Source organism: Indicator indicator, chromosome 16, assembly GCF_027791375.1.
Source record: "Indicator indicator isolate 239-I01 chromosome 16, UM_Iind_1.1, whole genome shotgun sequence".
Lineage (NCBI taxonomy): Eukaryota > Metazoa > Chordata > Aves > Piciformes > Indicatoridae > Indicator > Indicator indicator.
In genome coordinates, this window is record NC_072025.1 from 4,229,437 (window position 1) to 4,249,284 (window position 19,848).

The 19,848-nt window shown below is 40.2% G+C and overlaps 1 protein-coding gene across 1 annotated transcript; it reads right to left on the minus strand.

Annotated features, from left to right (window-relative positions):
- Positions 1–4,398: 4,398 nt before the first annotated feature.
- RCN2 (reticulocalbin 2) lies at positions 4,399–17,013 on the minus strand. Its single transcript, XM_054388135.1, has 7 exons — positions 16,897–17,013; positions 16,640–16,745; positions 13,764–13,960; positions 10,916–11,029; positions 9,654–9,750; positions 7,411–7,553; positions 4,399–4,551 (listed from the first exon to the last, which is right to left on the minus strand). Exons 1-7 carry the CDS (start codon positions 17,011–17,013, stop codon positions 4,399–4,401), a joined length of 927 nt encoding a protein of 308 aa, XP_054244110.1.
- Between the last annotated feature and the right edge of the window lie 2,835 nt (positions 17,014–19,848).

Below are 19,848 nucleotides of genomic sequence, written 5' to 3' on the forward strand. Positions count from 1 at the left end.
TTTGTTTAGAAATCAAATTTCGCTAAATCCTTGCTTTTATAAACAGATGGGGCTTGGAACAATCAGAGTAGTATCTCTTCTTTGCTGAGTTTAGCTAGTATGTGTTCCTCTGAAAGTCTCTCTCAATTAGACATCATCCAAATAATCATCCCAACATATTCCCACAAAGCTGGGGAGTGCCTGTGAATTAAGGATAACTGATTATAAGGGGGAGAATGAGGTTACCTTGCCAACAAGGTCAACAATCAACAATCTCTTTCTTAGAAACCTGAGTGGGTTTTAGTGTTTTGGAGGTTATTTTAAAGCCCGAGTGCGTTAATACTGCTTACAAAGTGAGATGGGATGCAGCAGGCCAGACACCTTCAGTACTTTTAATTAGGATGCCTCTTCACTGCAAACTAGAGCATATTGATAATGTGACACTTCAGCTTCACCATTTGGCTTTTTATTCTTCCTGTAAGTCAAAGGAAGCTTCCAATTCTGAGTTTGACCTTTTGGGGTATTTTCTGGGCTGGCTCTTTTGAGCTGTTCCAGCAGACACCATAACCTGAACTGTGCTCCTGAAACTTCCACAGGTAGCAGCTGTGTAATTAAATGGAATAAAGTCTCACTTATGAAATGTAGCTTTAGCTGAATCTGCCCTTGCTTTCAAAAACATTTATACAGCCTGCTTTTGTTTGTTTGGCAAGGTTTGAGATTAGCAAGAAAATGAGAAAAAGAATCAAAGTTCCAAGAGCAGTGAGACAGGAACACAGAGATTGCTAAAGTGTAATGTCCCTGAGAAACCAGGGACAAACAGTCCCTTAGCTTTTCAAACTGTCTTCTTGGCTATCACAGCAGTCTGTTCTGTGTGCTGCTGGAGGAAGTATAGCAATGCCTAAGGAAGAACAGGAGTCTTTAGTATGCCTCTAAGAGGTCTGTTTGATCTGTAGGATATTTATCTGTGGTTGGAGGTTCTTTTCAAGCAAAGCATGTTTTACATAAGAACAGCACAAGACACAGTCTTTTGTCCCAGGATGTCTTCATGGTTGAGTACATATGGTTATAGCTAAAGTTTGGATGTTGTGGAAAACCTTCTGTAAAAGCTGGCAGAGGGGAAGGAGATACCAGACACTGCTCTCAGCCTTCACCTAACAGAGCAGCTCAGAATTTTCTACAGAGAATAGGGCCAACAGGAAATACCAAGAACAGGCTAACCTGGGTTACTTAGTGTGACTTTGCCAGGCTCTGATAATTGCATATTCAGTACCAGTCACTCCTTCTATAAATAGATGGAATAAATTATGCCACAATAGAGTGCTGAAAATCTCTGCTCTGACATTGAATCTCTGCTCTCATTACAATGAAAGTTTCTATTTAATTTCTATCTACAGTGAAACAGTTACAAGTTCTGAGGCACTTTGCTTCATTGCATTTTTTCCCAGTATCATTAAAAAATGCTATATAAGGGATTCTCTCAGTACATCACCCAGAACCTACTGGTGCTACTCTTGAGCTATTTGGAGAGACATCATTGACTGTTAGGGGGTGGATTGCAAATTTGGATGACCTAAACACTAGATGGAACTATCAAAAGCCGCAAATCTTTCTGATTGTGAAAGTGCAATTAGGCTTCTAAAGTGAAAGAAGCCTAATTTTAAAAACATTATCAGAAATCTAAAGAAGTCTGTGTTAACTTACTGTAGGAATTACAGAAGCACTCACCAGAATGCAGTGTTATTAAAGGAATGAGCTTAGCCTTTCTCCAAACCCACATTTCAGTCACATTAACAATGATGTTGTTTCCTTTTGAAGTACTAGTTTTCTGTGCCCATAAAATTACAATAAGAGCTGCAGTGACAAAATCTGTAGTTCTATTTCTGTCTTAGAGACCTAAGCTCTGACAGTACCTAACACAATTTGCTTACAGAAATATCAAAATAAGCAATAAATTGGATGTTTGGCACAGACTCTTGAGATGTGGACTGTATAAATGCTGAGCTGTTTGGTATTTTACTAGTCTTGCTAATCTTCTTCTTCTTGCTTTATGTAAATCACTGCAATCCAGCAAATGACTTGGAGCTGAGTCAAGGAGCAAAGGACAGGGGTATCCTTCCAGAAGGATTCTTTTTCTCTCCTTGTTTTGGAAGCTGAACTTTCAGGTTGATGACATTTTTAATACTGAGCATGCAGTTGAATCTGTCATCGAGACTTCTTTAAAAATACCATCAAGAATAATAACAAATGGGCAACTTAAGCTGTATTTCAAACCAACAGAGCCAACAACTGTTTTTAACATTCCTGGACACACCGGATCGAATGAGACTATTTTTACATTGCACCCCATCACCAACATGGTAATAGCTGTATTCACATTCTCAGGAAATTAAATAAATATGGGTAGGAAAGAACTCAACCACAAATTCTGAGAAAGTACTTTGAATTTCCATCACTATGGTATCTAAAAAAATACAGTAAAAGTAATTGTAGTTTAATTCTGAATCAAAACTGCAAGCCTTCTAATGGTGATACTTCAACAGCTACGCTGAAAGTAATTTCCTGATTGTTCTGATTAAGAGATGGTATACTGAGAAAAAAAAAAACAAGGCAGAGCTATTTGGTTTTTACTCAATAAAAAGAGACTTGGGAGGAAGAAAACATTAGTCAAGAAAAATACTGCAAGAGCATTGCAGGAGTTAGTTACTAGAAATTAAAAAAACCCTAATGCACTCTACACAATCTGTTCTGCCAGGCTTTGCTTTGTTTAGAATACTCAGCTAATTTCTGTGACTTTCTAGGAGAGAAAATGCAAATACATGTACTTTCCTAAATTGAATCTGTTGTGCCATTAACCTTTCAGACTATTTCAACTAGTCACATAATGGAACAGCACTTGCTTTTATGCATCGTCATTGTGGGACTTTTGAACAAAGTTAACTTTCAGCGGTTATTATTACAAATACTATGTGATGCCTTCATACTTTAGACTTCCACATATTGCAAATGGAAAAAAAACCCCAAACACAATTGCTTCCTCAAACTTGTCCAGGAAACGCTAAATACACATGTTGCATTCTTGAACCTACTTTAGCATCTAGATGAGATGATGTGTCTTTGTTTTATAAAAGCAAAGAATGTTGCTGTTGTGGGTTAAGGCTAGATGCCTTTAAGAACCAGAGAGACAACAGTCCTCCAAGGACTAGATAGACACCAGAAATCATAAGATAAGTTATTTTATCCCATAAGCCCTGTATCTGCTATATAAGTGGAGTGCAGAGATTATTCAGCCCTTTTCCTGGCCTTCTTTCTGCCTTCCTCTCTCCCCTCTCGGCACAGTATCTCTTGCAGTGTGGGGGAGGCCTGCTGCCTGCTTCAGTTGTGACAAAACTAGCTTGGTAGTGGAGCCATTTGGCTGAGTTTGGGAGAGCAGGGAGGAAGAGGGGGAGGCCTGGGAGGGCACGGAAGGCTGGGTTGTTGGGGGGTTTGTGGCTTGCTGAACAGGTCATGAGCTGAAACGTGAACCCGGGTGGCTTTGCACAGTGTACACAGTGTAAAGAATTGTCAATAGTATATCCATTTGAATTTCCAATTCTGTGTGGAGTGTTTTAATTTTGCTCCTTTTTTGGGAGGGGTAAAATATATTTCTTCTGTCGGCTCCAAACTAAACTAAGACAGTTGCCATTGTGTGTTACTTTGTGCACATTGTTCACACTTCAAGGAGTTACTAAGGGTGATCCACAGTAAGTAACAATTGGACAAAACACAGAAAGACAGAATATTTTAAGTTTTAATCCAAAAAATTAAGATGGTCTCAATACAGTAAAATCTCATGGTACTACTAACGCCATAGAATCATACATTAAAAACAATTCTTGTCTATAGATGTAAAAATAGCAAGTTTTATGATACAGTAGAACACAGTATAGAAACCAGTTAAAATTAAGTAGAAACCTCTTAAACAATTGAGGCATTAATGTAAGTGTTTCTCCAAATATAGTAAGTAAAACACAGTTAATGCTGACTCTAAACATCCCCCCATTGTCCCCATTCCCCACCCTAACTGAACCCATGAGAAAAAAATAGTATCTCTCAGTTACTGTGTTTTGTATTCTTTCGGAACCATTTAGATTCTCCTTTTCTTCAAATACAGGAGAAAACTCTTCACGATACAGTGCTACCCCTGAAGTAACTTATTTCCCAACACTATGCAATTTTGGAAGTATTTAAGATAAATTGTGAAGGCTAGAAGAGGCCCAAGGAAGTCTGCAGGAAGGCAATTAAATTTTGAATGCAAATTATTTACACAAACATTAGTTCACGGTAATTACAGCATAAAACTTCAAACATGGCTGATGGGTGCTTTTAACAAAAGCTCCAAACGAAAGGAAGAGAAGAAAAACAGATTACAAAATAAATAATCTAAAGTTCTTCATGGTAGAAACGTTCATCATGAAGCTGCCTACCATAATCCGTTGCTTCACTGTTAAGAAACAAATCTTGGTTCTTAAGAATTTCTGCTTCAGAAAGCTTTTTATCATCATTCGAATCCATTTCTTCAATAAGGTGAACAGCCTGTAAAATAAATGGAACACCATGTGCACAGTTAATAGACACAAGGACTAATAAATAATGCTGTTGGAATGGCTTTGTCAAAGTCCTGCCACAACACCATTATTTGTCAGAAGCTAGTCAAGATTTTACATTCAGAACAGCCCCTTTCTTGCCTCGGTTTGTTGCCTTTTGCCTCTTGTACTTGGTGGCAAAATCTTAATACCACATCTCTACCCTCACTATCATTTCTAAAGAAACAAATCAGCGTCAAAGCCGCAGCTTTACTTTGAGGTGAGAAGACAGGACTAAACCAGCCACAATTAATCAGATTCCTGGAAGCACCCACAGTCCTTGAAATCCATGGTCGAGGGCACGTCTTCGGTGCATGATCTGCAGAAAGTGTGAGCTCAGCAAGGCAACCAGTGACCCTGTGCTTCCAGAGGGCTCCCTTGGGACATTCAGCTACTGCATGACAACAGCAAGTTCTCACTGTGTGGGACCTCAATGAGGATTGAGCCAATATAGTGTTCAAGTTAAGCACACCCTTTCGGAAGTGTGCACCCCTTACCTCTCAGTCTACCTTACCCATCTGTGTTGTGTCTGACCAGGGAAGCACCATTCACAGCTCTCAAGTCAAGCTCTGAAGCTGGTTTTTATTTCCTGAACCTTTGGAGACTCAGTTTTCCATTGTACATGGAAGTTAAAAACAACAAAAGAGAGCAGGGATAGACATTTCCACCTGAATATTCTATATCTATGTGTAACTGGTAAAACTGGTTATAGTTCATGACTAAAATGCAAGTGGACAGTATTTGATGTCCACTATGAAAAGAGGTTTTCTATCTTGAGCACTGGATGAGACAAGCCATCTCTGCATCTGAACTTCAGTTTTGGGTAGCAATCCCGTTTTCCCTTATTTCCTAAAGGAAAAGCTTGCTCTTCTGAAAAAGCTTTCAAATGCTAAATCGTGACAATGGCAAGTGAAACTGCAAGTTAAAACAATTCTCAGATTGTTTCTAGATTATAAAAAGCGGAAATTCAGTGGGAAAACAGAAAACCTATTGCAGATTGTTTTAGTGGTAGCTCATCCACAAGCATGACATAGCTCAAAGCTAACAAGCTAGTACAGCAGCTCTATTGCACCTATTATTTCTGAGAAATTGAGGAGTCCTAGTATTACATGGGTTTGTTTTTATTTGCTAAGCATCCACAATGATTTAGAGGATCCTTCTGTTCCTGCTTTTTCTGATTGGTTTGCCTCAGTGTAACTGCTTAGTGACTTGTTAAACGTTACTTACATTTAAGCTGACTATATTACCAAAAAGGACTGAAGGAAAAAACAGAGACTAACATCAGCCAGGCAAATTCTAAAAGCACTTTGCATGGCAAAAGTTAAAAGATTATTAAGACAAACACCTCAGTGAACACATTCAATTTCTAGAAATGGGCTGTAGAGGTATTTTTCTATTTTTATGTTATTCAGCTACAAGCCTTCTCAAGTCATTTTGCAATGCCAAAATGAAACTGCTATATTCAAGGTTTCAAACAGCAGTTTACAACTTAAATCAATGTCTTTAAGACTGATGACTTTGCTGAGCCCTTATATTAACTGAATAAAAAAACCCCAGCACATTTAGGGAATCCAGGGGTTTATTTGTTTTCTTGCAGAACTGAACTATTACTACAGCGTGGCCATGCTGTAAGCTAAGAATAGTGAAGAACCATGAGAAAAAAAAAAACAAACAGCCAAGCAAACCAACACTGTGTGAACAGACACAACACCACACAGTCAGTAGTGTTTCTGTGAAATGAGAACCCACCACTCTCAAGAGATGTTATAAAAAGCCTGCACAAAGGCTGATGGATCCACATCTACCAAAACACTACAAGAGCAATTTAACAGCTTAGCTTCCTCCAAGGTTAAACATGTGAGTACCCAGTGCTGTGTGCTGGCCACCTTGCTTTTTTTTCATTGACAGAGCTGTAAAAGGAACAGGTGGAACCTCAGTAATGAGATGGTCCAGCACAGAAGATGGTCTATGCTTTGAGTCAAACAGGCCAGCCCATCTCCTGTGCTGGACCAGGAATTACAGAGGTATGGGATGACCTGTTGTTCCCACCACTCTGAACACCAAAATCCTCCAGTGCAAAGAAAGAAGCTTGGACAAAAAAGATAATAAGCTACTAGCAGAGATAATAAGCTACTAGCAGAAAGGCAGAAATGCTCTCTAGTGTGGTCAGTGATTCTAACAGGCTGTTCTAGAATACTCAGTGTTTCAGAAAAATAAAGACAGCTAAAATGAGAATCCATTTAAACCCATTATGGCATTCTTCCCCTGATTAAACCGTTTTAATTAGAATGATCAAAGTTTGCATTACAGCATCTTGCATCACGGAATATTTCCATTTTCTTGTTCTCAGGGAAAGCTAAGGTTTTGGTTCCACAAAGTACAGTGATTTAAACAGAAGAGTTGCCACCAATTTCTGGTTTTGAAATGATGCTGTCACTATGTTACAGCTTCTTTGAGCAGTGTTATCTCTTTAGGTTTACCTACCAAAACTGAAAAAAAAAAACCAAACCTGCTTAAAATAGCGTATCCTTCAGTCAAGCCAGGTAAGCCATTTAAATGCTTAGAAAAGCATTTTGTTAATTTACAGACATTGATACAATTAATAGGATCTTCAAATTTGCCAAATGCAGTGCAGAGAGCTGCATTCTGTCAAACTGAAAAAAAGGTTAAAAACGTTTGCAACGATCTGCTAGGCATCCATTTTCAATTACTAAGAAATGATACATCTGAATGCAACTATCATTTTGTTGTGCTATTTTCCAGCTTTCACTGCAGTAATTAAAATCCAAAGAGCAGTCAAAACACATACCTCCTCTTGTGCAATACCCTGGTTATTAGGGACTATCCAAGACAGCAGCTCTTGAGGGTTGAGTTTCCCATCACTATCCTTGTCATAGTCATTCACAAACCGATCCTTCTCAACAAGTATCCATTCTGGGTCTTCCCTTGCAGCTAGTAAGACACATTTGTCAAGTTTAAAGCCACTCTTTACCTTAAAGCAGGCGTTCTCACCTTTTCTCCTAACCAAACTCTCTTAATCTCATAAAACAGAACATAAAAGTGGTTTCATGGAACAAAGACAAGGTTTTCACAGCTGTCCACATAGATCAAATCATCTACACCTGCATCTGTCTACACATGAAATAAAACACTTGATGGATTAAATCAGAATTTAAAGATAAGGTGGTATCAAGCATGTAAGCATACCTCTGAACTAAGTGGACATTAAAGTCAAGGTTTTCCATCAGATGAACAGATTATTTTAGTATCTCCACAATTACCCAAACTCATAGTGGAGAAAGCACACTTGATATTGAATGTTCTGCCAAGTAGACAGCTTCCTACTTATTTGGACAGCTGACATAGCAGTAGGAAAATTCAGTGGGTGACAGAGACATCTTCCATTTGTAGTATTTGTACCTTGACTGAGTTAAGATTACTCCCTCTCATTAACTTACAGCAAATATATTGTAGATACTAGGTAGAGACTATCACATGACTGCAACATGAGCAGTACTACAGGCCTCCACCATTGGTCATTTCAGTACTTAAGGTACAGAGGAGAGCAGAGAAAAGCTTTACAGTAACAAGTGTCCCAAAAAGTAGGTAAACCGTGTTTGGCAGTATATGGATTATGAACTGATAAGGCCATACGAAATTTTTAGCAAGATTCTACTGTCCATTCCCTTGCTTTAACATCAAGGGAGGTTCACCTGTGACAGGTAACAGAGGAGACAAAGCTCTTCATTACTGCAAGCTCAAGACTCAGGACTGCAGGCTTTTCAATTAGTTTATTGTCCAATTATTACTTTTTTCCTAAAATACCTGGACTACACCCAAAGCAATTTCATTCAATGCTGTTATTTATTTGTATACTTGTTTTACACTTACCCTGTGCACTGATAATTGCATCCTGCAACCTAGCCAGCAATCTTAAACTTGTCTCTAACTCTTCCAAGACATTTAGAAGCAATTCATCAAACTGACACACATTGCAGACGAGCATGAACAGATATCAAGACTTCCTAAACCTTGTGAAAGTCATAACTGGTTGGCATCACAAGCAGGTAAGTAACAGTTCAGAAATAATTAGGTTTCTATTCTAAAAGAATAAAAAGAGTGAAGGCTCTTTTCTTCCTTTCTAGCATCTAGTTTTGCAAACAGATGATCCCTTAATGTCACAATTCATGGTGCTGCCCAAACCACAAGACAATTATGAAACCCACCATGCAGTTTCTTAGTCATTTTAAAGTGTGCTGCAAGAAGACTTTCTGCAGAGGAATGGCCATCTGGAGAAAAGTTGAAGTAGTTTCTACAATTATAGCTGGTTCTGAATTCTTGCTAAGAAGTTTTATGACAAAGCTGTTATCTTCTCTATTACTGCAACAACTTCACTCCTTTGCAACAAGTTTGGACAGACTGGTTTGAAAAACCAGAGCAAGAAAAAGATAAAGAATCCTGTAGTTGCATCAGGAATCTATTGTTTTTACTGGCTATGGCAAACAGGGATGGTTATGGATGGCAAAATTCCATGTGGTTTGATCCAAGTGAAGAAAAAGCAGATAAGCTTTTGACATCTGGTACTCTGAATGGACTCCTTACACTTCCCCTCCACTTTTCTTACAAAACACACACAGCTTCAATCCTTCTAAACCAAGGCTGACAGCTCCTTTTCAAGCTGATAAAGCCCAGGGAAGTTTAACCTTACATTCATGCTGGCTGGTTTCATGGCTGTTTTCAGTTAGCAAAACTCTACCTTATTTCAGCTGCATGAGGAGTAATGAGGAGTATGCTTTGGTCTTTAAGAAAACAAGAAGTAACTTGCAAGGAAACAGTGGAATGGGCTATACACAAACTACTGCCAAATGCACACAGGGCAGACCAAGATAATGACCTACTATATCCTCTACCAGGTAACTGAATTATTCTAAAAGACAGGATAATGTTAGTTAGACTCTAAAAAGCTGGAAAGAAAGGTGCATACAAATCGTTCCATTCCAAAGTTTTTGTTCAGTTCCTTCTTTCATGGCCCCCCACCCCTTTTCTCCTTACTTGGGTCTCTTCTGTAATCACCAAGGAATTCATCCAGGCTAACAAATCCATCTCCATCTTTATCATGTTCTTCTAAAGCCTCCTGAATGACAAAGTCCTTTTGTATACATATTAAAAAAAAAAATCAAGTTGAGAAAAATTAGTAGCTTGTAATCAAGAGAAACAGCAATAGATTGCTTTAGAGCAATAGGGTATTCTCTATAGCCTCCCTCATTTCAAATCTGCTTTTCTGCTTTATGCAGACTACTGCAGCAATCCGTTCCTGTGCAACAAACCAGATCTGTCTGTAAGACTTTAGGAGGCCAGGCTTTATGAAAACCAAATCTGAGAGGTGTACACAGAGCTGAAGTCTTTCAACTCAGTGCAAAAGGAGTAGCTGAGAAACATGAATTTGTACAAACTTGTATCATCTTGTTTCACTTGTCTTTTTTCATGTGACGTATTCACCAAACTGCATTTTTGCAATGTTGGTCTTTTGGTCCTGTGCTTCCCAGTGAAGCCAGTGAGCCTGTCTGGTAGTTTTGTCTTGTCTTGTTTGCCCATAGCCAACAGCTATGTCCACCCAAACAGAGGCTCTGTGTGCATGGCACTGCTCCTGGCAGCTGGCTCTGCAGCACCAGAGAGCCACAAGTGAAAGCTCTATTGCAGAGAGGCACCAATGGACTTTTAACTGGGGCCAACTGTCAGTGCTGAGCTATAACGACACCAATGGTCACAGCAGTGATGAAACAGATAACCAACAATAAAGTGCTCCTGGCTGAAATAATAATCCCCCAAGCTCTCACTATTGTACAGTCAATATTAAAGCTTCAGATGGGGTTGAATGCCTTTTTGTTCCTGGCTGGAAAAGTGACTATTGTGTCTCTCTAAGCAAAGTGAGAGTAACTGGCACTTGACCTTTTCCTATGCAGAGCTCTCTCCTGCATGTCCCCTAAATAGAACTGAACTCTGACCTAGGCACAAAACTCCCTCAAGCTAAAATCTCACTGGTGTATGTCCAACCTAACAGTTTAGATAGCTATGTCAGTCCAGTCCCAGAAGTTTGTGCAGAACCAGTTCTTGAAACGATTTCAAAGAAAAGCACTGAACTACTGCTCCAGCTCCTGACCTCCAGCACTGGATCCACAATACATTATATGATTTTCATTTTGGTCTAGAAAAGCAATGCACAGAACTGGCACATTTCCTGGAGGACTGGGGCTCCATTAAAAAGCTCCTGCATCTCTAGATACAGGTTTATACAATAGGCTCCTAAACCTTACCGTCATATACTCTGCTTCTTCAGGGTGTTCAAAAGCAACAAATTCATCCACATTTAGAGCAGGAACATCATCTCTATTAGCTTTTTCAAAACGCTTTTTCTCCTTTAAATGAAGCTTAGAAAATAGATTTAGTTAGAGCACTTAATGAAAAGGAAAACCAACATTATAGTAGCTGGCTGTAAGCTCATTAGAATATTAATTGTTTCTCATTACCTACTCATGTTATATTGATGTTGTATTGCCACTACAAAGAGCTCATCCAAAGCAATGACAACAGCCCTTTTAATTGAGCTAGTTTTATTCTAAGAATCCCATAAATACCTTCCTTTTTTTTTTTAATTTAAGGAGACATTCAAAACATACATTTAGCCAGGGCTTCAAAAAAAAAAAAACCAAAAAAAGGGGATAATGAAAAGACCAAGAATTCTTGTCTTTATACATGCTTCCTCTGCTAAAAGTCACGAATTCCCAAGCTAACTCAGTGGAGTTCAAGGATTATAATTAATGGTAACCATGACAATTTCCAAAATTTACACTTTAAGACATTTCATCTTCTGGATCTGTATCTCACTTATATCATGGGCTGTTTGTAGTTCAGAAAAGGTCTTGAAATATCATAGTATCATATATTTATGTAAAGTATCTTTTCTGAAGCTATTTTAAGTGTTGAATTCCTTTAAGTGGCAGATTCCTTTGATGCAAGACTGAGGGCTGTTACATCTGGACATATTTTAAAGCAAAGTCACTTTTCTAGCCCCTTTTAAGTATAAGATTTAGCATGCCTTTAAAAAATAAATAATATCCACAAAAAGCATTCAAGTTCTTATTTCTGAATGTCTTGCACTTCCTATTTCTGTATTCCAAATGTGCAAAAACGTGATTTTTTTTTTCTCATAAAATTGCATACCGTCTCCTTAGACAAAATAAAGGCTCACACCACCGATAACTGATCTCTACTCAATCTGCACATGATGTGAGCTATATAAAGATTTTGGAATCCCATGATTGTGTTGTGCTATTAAGTGTGACTCTGATCTGTGTAAGGCGGTGGCCAGAGATCAAAAATAACCATTTGAAATTGTACTTCCAAGTTTACATGCTATTTATTGACACTGCTCTCAAAATTAGGCTGATCGATACAGAGCATATCATGCAACACATCGAAGTGTTCAGATATTAACTATTCTGCAAAATAATTAAATACCCTCTTAAAGAAAAGCTGACCCTAGCTGCAATTTAGAAGGACTGACCCACACAAACGTGAGCTGAAGGCTCATCCTGTTTGAGAAGTGACGAACAAGGCTGCCACCTTCTGGCGCATTCCTGCTTTTAATTGATGGCAATTCTAAAGCTAACTCTTCCATTTTGGTAGGAGCAGGATCACTCACTTCCAAATGCAAGGAAAACGCTGAAGATGGCCGACTTGTGTTTGTACAACACTGCTAACTTTGCTCTTTACAATAAAAAAAAGAGTGACTTTTCACAAGAGTGTCCACCGATAGGACAAGGGGAAATGGATTTAAATTGAAAGAGAATACATTTAGTTTGGATCTTAGGAAGAAATTCTTCACTACGGGGGTGGTAAGACTCTAGAATGGATTGCCCAGAGAGGTTGTAGATGCCTCCTACATAGAGATCAAGGCCAGGTTGGATGGGGCCTTGAGTAGCCTGCTCTAGTTGAGAGGTGTCCCTGCCATGGCAGGGAGGTCAGGTGAGATGATCTCTAAGTTAGTCTCTTCCACCCTAAGCTGTTCTATGATTGTATGAATATATGTTGAAGAATTCATCAAGCAGGAAAACCTAACAAGCAGTCTAACAAAGTATAGCACATGTAAGGCAGTAGGAGTTGGAGCTCAGCGTATGTGTGATGGGAGTACCTGACATAGGATCAATACTTTAACTGGTAGCTCTATTTCAAATCATGTTTTAAAAGCTGTGCAATTATTCAGGCAAGTGACCTCCAAAGCTTTACAAGTAAAATCCCCTGCCCATTGCCTATTTTAGCTTCACTTCTGCCAACACCCTGTATAATCTACTACTAATTTTACTAAAAGCAGCCAAGGCAATCCTCACATTAAAAAAAAAAAAAAGTGACAAGCTCAGGCCAGAATAATCTGAAAACTCACTTATTCTCTTTTTGGGAAATGCTTACATGTACTTACAAATATGTAACTTGAAAGGCCACACATCCTGCTATGTGGTGATTATTGGTGAACCCTTCCCCCTTAACTCTCTTGTCTCTTTCCATTCTGCTTTCATACATGAGATTAATTCATAACTTCTGTTATTTATACATCCAGCTTTACCTGTCAGAGTGGCCTTTTGCTTGCTAAACATGTCTGAATTACTGTTGCTTTCTCTCTGGGTCTCTAATGGACAGCAATTAAAGCAGGCAATACTGATACCCTACATGGCATACTTGAGAAATAACTGGGAAAGTGGATAGGACAGTACAATAAAGAGGGTTCAAGGGTTTCCTTCACCTCCAGCACCAGTGGCACTAGCCCCTCTTGAAGGCAGGACACTGGTTAGGCTACAGACCAAATCTACAGCCCACAGCCATCTTGTTTGAAGACAATGGCTGGAGACTATGCTCTGCGATAGGAATGTTGACTCCACTTAGCTAGCAGAATACACTCTGGAGGTGTGATTTCATTCTGTCTTTGTTTTGTTGGTAGCAGCTTTCATACTCTATTACTTTCCTATAATTACTCCCCCATCTCAGATAGATGAAAGTATTAACACGTGCCAGCTGCTAGTTTCTCTACCCATCCTTCTTCCCTCACAATAAACAAATGTTGCTGCCTTTTGCCAACAGCTTACAGAAACTGACACTGCAACGTTTTACCTGCCGAAATGATTCTTCCTCTTGATCCTCCAGGACAGTGTTCTCATCAAAATCAATTACACGATCATACATTTGCATATTATACTCCTTCCAAGACACTAATCCATCACCATCTTTGTCATAGTCGTTGAAGTGTTGCTTAGCTTCTTGTGTAACATAATGTTTAAAAGACTGCTGTATCCAGGAACTCAGCTCATCTGTAAAAACCATTCAAAAATACTGAAATTAAAAAATCAGTATCATCTGCACAACAAAAACTGTAAAGATACCATCGGTCTGTTCAGTCTGGAATATACTCTGCAAGTCAGATGTAAGCATATAGGCAAGAGGTTAGTTAAAGCAAAACAATCTGTTTCCTCTATGCTAAGCCTTTTACATGATAATTGAATGAGAGAAGAGATCAGAGTTAGAGCCTTCAGTACTTCCTTCCTGGTACCATTTCTGCATTGACACCTTAGGCTAGAGTTACATGGGTTCTTTAATCTGGCCTATACTGGTGCTGCCACAGTGCAAAGCACCGCCCTTTGATAACACATGGGATGTGGTTGGAAAAAAGTATTGCTGGTAGTGTTCCTACAGCTGCAGAGTGAACTGGATCACTAAAAATTTACCCAATAATAGGGAAGACCCTCAGTTTTCAGCTGTAAAAGGACCCTTATTTAGCTCCCTGGAGCAATGAAAGCAGGAAGCCTGCCCCTTTTGGTGTCTGCTGATGTTTATGTCAGCTTGAAGTGATTATGATTTTTAAAATATGAAGCCTATCAACACTGAAGCATCCTTTCACCTTTTGTTTCTTTTTCTTCAGAGCTTTATGAAAATGATGCTGAATGTGGTTTACACAGACAAGTCTTAACGTAACTTTTTACCTATCAGTTCCTATCAGTTTTGGGTTAATTACCCAAAATAAAATATTAACTCATACTTTCCCTTTACTTGGGCTGAAATCAAGCCTTATATATTTTGGAAATGCCTTTAAGCTTCTTGCTTTTATAGAAACGTGGCTAAAGAAATAAAGCTTAAACACAGATCTATTCACACAAACACAATAACGTTACTTCATTTAATCACACAAGTATGATAAAGTTACTTCATTTGAAGATTAGGAAAATGTATTCTCTCAGTATCATCCAGTTGTTTACACAGAAGGGGAAGACAACTTCCTTTGCATTGCAAAATTATATAGCTAAATCAAGTCAGCTGAAATCCTGTTCTGAAGAGTCATGCTAACAAAAAAATGCTACTACTTTACTGTAGAAAAATCTTTTTGCATTTTTAAATATTGAAGGATCTTATTGGATTATTCTTGACAGAAGCATCAATGTAACTTTACTAGGTTTACTGAAATATCTTTGCAAAGAAGCAAGAGATTTTTATATATGTATTTGGAATACTGAAATTTTATTACCGAAGGAACTTCGTAACAAATCCTGTGAACTGACTGAACACATGGAAGTGTGCCTGTCACGCTTTGGTATCACCAAGGCTGATGCAGAAACCAGCTTTGCCTTACAAGAAATTGCAATGTGATTTCTTGTGGGTGACATAATTTATAGCAAAGTTTACTTCTCAGCGTTTAAGGTACACGGCCTGGACACCTGAACCCCTAACGCCCAGACCCACTAATCAGTATTAACGTATCACATCTTTCCTCAGAGACAGCCTCCAAATGGAGGCACCACAAACAAGGAGAAAGCTCTTGATGAATGTTTTGCAATACAATGAAAAATAACTAAGGTGGAAAAGCTTCAATACCATGTTTCTTAGTGTAAACACACAATTCCACTCTGAGTTTTCCTTTAGGAAGTGAGAAGGCAAGCTCCCACTACACTGAGAACCAGATGCAATATATACCATGAATATGGGGTATAATTGGGATTTTTAGTTTAAACAGACTTCTTCCCTTATAGCCTTCATGTTGTGAAGTGCCTGTTGTTTATTACAAGGATCACCCATCCCACCAAAGTGATATTCTATCTCGCAACTACACAGTTAGATGAGGGAACACTGCTTTAAGTGTGCAGCTTATTAATTTCAGCATATAAACTGAAAGACACTTGACGGTGACTGCCATCTCTAAAACTGTATTTTACCCTCTCACCTAGAAATCCTCCTGCATGTTTAATGTAATGCTAATGAAACACCACCCTTCTGACATGCGAACAAGGATTCTACTTGCTCTGTGTGCGTGAGAATTTTGGGGTTTGTCAAAATCACAGTAAAATAACAGAAATACTTTTTCATCTTGAGTTCTAAAATTAAATTAGGAAAGCACTGTGATGGTGTACTGAAAAGAAGGGGTAAAATTTACCGTGGAGTTCCTAAGTGTGACTGATAAAATCCCATCTGTATGGGAAAAGACATTTGATAATATCTTGTGATGAAATAACTATGATCCCTCAGTGTCACTTGGTGTCACCGGATATGGAAGAACACAGCACACTATAGCTGCAGTGTACTTTCTTTGCCACTCTTTAAGTTGCACAAACAGGATTTCAAACACAAATGCACACGATTCTAAGTGGCTTCAGCAGTGTTAAAGGCAGTGAGAGCGGCTGCTAGCCGAGCTTGCTCGCTCCTCTGTGCTCCTCCTGTCGGCCCTCGCCTCTTTCGCCTGATGGACCGGGACACGCTCTGTACAAAGTCGGTTGGTCTTTGTAACCCGCTGGGCAAGAGGCTCGTTTTTCACGGAGATTCTGCGCAGCCTGAGTCACCGGCCGTGGCATGGGGAGAGCGTTATCTCTTCCTTCTCTGAGGGTACCGGGCCAGACTTGGGACGCGGTCAAAGCCCGGTCCCCGCCAAGTTAAAGCTCCACTCGTGCCACCAGCTCGGCCCCGGGGCACGCAACCCCCGCGGTCCGCGGGCCGCCCTCCGTTACCCTTGGTGAGGAGCCCGTCCGCGTCCGAGTCGATCTTCTTCACAATGGCTCTGAGCCGCCGATGCTGCTCTTCCGGGCTGAGCCGCGCGTACTCCTCCGCCTCCTCCTGCGGCAGAGGGAACGGCGCGTCAGCCCGCCGGCCTCGGCCCCGTCGAGCCTGTCCAGCCCGGGGCACGGGGCACAGCGCCCGCCCCGCGGCCTGGGCGGCAAGCAGTCGGCCCGCCGCCGCCCGGCCCCGAGGCTCCCTGCGGCCCCACCTGTCCGCCGAGCAGCGCCTCCCGGTCGTAGTCGGCGCGGTGCTGCCCGTACGCCGCGTCCAGCACCACCACAACCAGGCCCAGCGCCAGCAGCAGCAGCACCCGCCGCCGCCGCATCGCGACCTCCAAGAATGGGACCGGCGGCGAGGGGCGGAGAAAGGGACCGCGGAGGGCGGGCAGAGCGGCGATGGGGGACTCGGGGGCGCTGCCTGCGCGGGGGGTCGGGCACGGGAGGCGGCGCGACCGGGCTCGGCGGGGCCTGCGGCGTACACCCAGCCCTGCGAAATGCGCGGGTCGGGAACGGACTGCTAGTTAAGAACGAGAAAGTTGATCCCCCTCAGTTGACCGGTTCTTTGCGCCGTGTCAGTGGGAGATGCCGAATACTATCAAGATATATAGATGGTTTTCCAGCTTCTGAGCATCAGTGAAGTCCGGCAGATGGACGTGACAGTCACCAGAACTTCAGAGCAGCATCAACAAACCATGGCATGGAATCATAGAATCGTTTCAGTTGGGAAAGACCTTTGAGATCGTCGAGTCCAACCATTCTCTTAACTCTGCCAAGGCTGGTGCTAAACCATGTCCCTCACCACCACATCTCTGCCTTTGAAACACCAGCAGGGATGGGGATCAAACCACGTCCCTGGGCAGCCTGTCCCAGTGTTTGACAACCCTTTCAGGGAAGAAGTTTCTTCTGACGTCAAACCTAAACCTCCCCCCATTTCCTCTCATCTTCACTTGTTACTAGGGAAAAAAGAGTGACCCATACTTTGCTACAGCCTCCTTTCCAGTAGTTGTAGGGCATGAGGGAAGATTTTAAGGAAATGAGCAGTGTGAAGTTTTAAACCAAAAGAGAACAAACGTTTCTCTTGCTTGAGGACCCAATTAATAAATAACACTTCTAAACATGAAGTTAAAGGGAAGCAATGCTTTATAAATGAGTTAACAAGGTGGATCAATACACATTTTCATAACAGATAATAAAAAAGAGAGATGGAAAATAAATTTAGCCTCACTGACTCAGGCAAAATGAAAAAAAGTAAATGAGCAGGGGGCCTCCCCAGGAACACCATTCCAAAGAGCTGTCGCATGAAGTTGGGATTGCTCTGACCTGAGCTCACCAAGGTCAAATTAATCATTCTTACTGGACTAATTCATCTTTAGCTTTGTTACTTCTCTCAATATTAGTGTATTTCTGGAGCTGCTCTTTTGAACAAAAAGCAGTGAGATTAACCCACCTGGGTTTCCAGAAACAATTGTTGCCAGATTTAGGCAGAGCCCTCAACGGCAATTGTCTGCTACGCTGTCCTGTCCCTTCCATGGAGACAGCAATGTACTGCTCCCTGATTAACCTCCAAATCTATTAACTGTGAAGAGCTATGACGGTTCATTTTGAAGATCTGAGACTTAAATATTGCAATAAATCAGTAAATGTGTTACTGCAATTTCCTGCCCATATAAGAAACGTCTTTTCTATTAAAAAATCTAATAGTGAGTTAAGTCTAATATCTTTTACTGGTTGAAATGTCAAATTTCCCATCAGTATTTATATAAATCACATATACAAGGTGTGAACTAAGTCATTTTGGAGACAAAGTAAATCCTATAGGCAATCAAAACAGAAATAAGATTTGATTGGTTTCTGAAATAGTACTGAAGATGCTTTGATGATGAGAAAAGATGACCGTGACTGAAAATAGGAAGAGGAAATACAAATAATTGGAACAATAAATCAAGAAAACCAAAAAGTCATGGCATCCTCTACATCAGGAAAAAAACCTGAAGCTCAGGAAGAGAGAAGGCACAGGAAATCATATTCTTCTCTTGGTAGCTAGCCTGTGGAAAAACACCTTGAAACTTCCTAGCACAGAGTTAATCAGTCACATAATAAAATTTAAGATAATTTTTGTATGGATGTAAGGGGGAGAAAAAAAGAGACTCTCACGTTCGCATGATATATTTAACCAACTGCACAGCAAATGCATCACTATTGTAAGTAAAACCAAAGTATCATTGAAGCTATTTTTAAATCAGAAACAAGTCAGGCCATATAAAAAAGGTTTTTGTCTGCTGGGCTTTCTCACTTTTCAAAAAAATCTCCCCTTCCCTCAAGCCAAATTGCATCCAGTTTTTCACAAATCTGTTTGGAGCTGTTCTTTCAGTCACTGAGGAATTAATGTTAGAAGGCCACGTTCAACATGACTTCTTGGGGAGAGCTGCGCATGTAAATCTGTTCCTGTTAAGCTGTCAGCATGACAGCAGTTGTCCAGCAACACAGACAGCAGTTTAACAGTTATTTCTAGCAGATGAAGTTATCTGTCTGGTGTTTAGTAGAATTTTTTGACATTTCTGCATTTTAGTTTTATAAATCACTGCCGAATTGGAATGAGCCTTAATTTTCTTCACTCTAATGCATGTCATTTATACACTTTCAGAATAAATGGATTTAGAGTATTAGATAGCCTTCTTATTTTGACATATTCTCCTCAGCTTGTATTTCTCACATGTAAATATTTTAAGCTGCATTTTAAGCTGCATACAAGACAGTTAAGTACATGCATGCAAAGATTATCCTTCTGTCTTCCATTATAAAATATCCTCAATTTTGGCACATGCATTTAAGTTTGGAGAGGAAGTAACAATTCACTTATAATCAGGTAAAAATACTCTGGATTAAAAAATTGTGGTGATTTGCTTTAGTGGTACCCAAACAGGCCTTTTTGAGTGTTCAGTTGTTCTGCAACACCTTGCACAAAGTATCCTTAAGCCTTTTAGACTACATGGACGTTACAGACCTGTTTTTCCACTTCTTTGCATTTAGTGAAGTTATTAATATCTGAGGAAATAAGTTGTCACACTCTTTTGATGTGGTATCTGATTTGGCATCAAATCAGAGCAGCAGGATTGGATGTGAAGCCCAGTGCCACAGCACTCAGCTCAGCAGCAAACCAG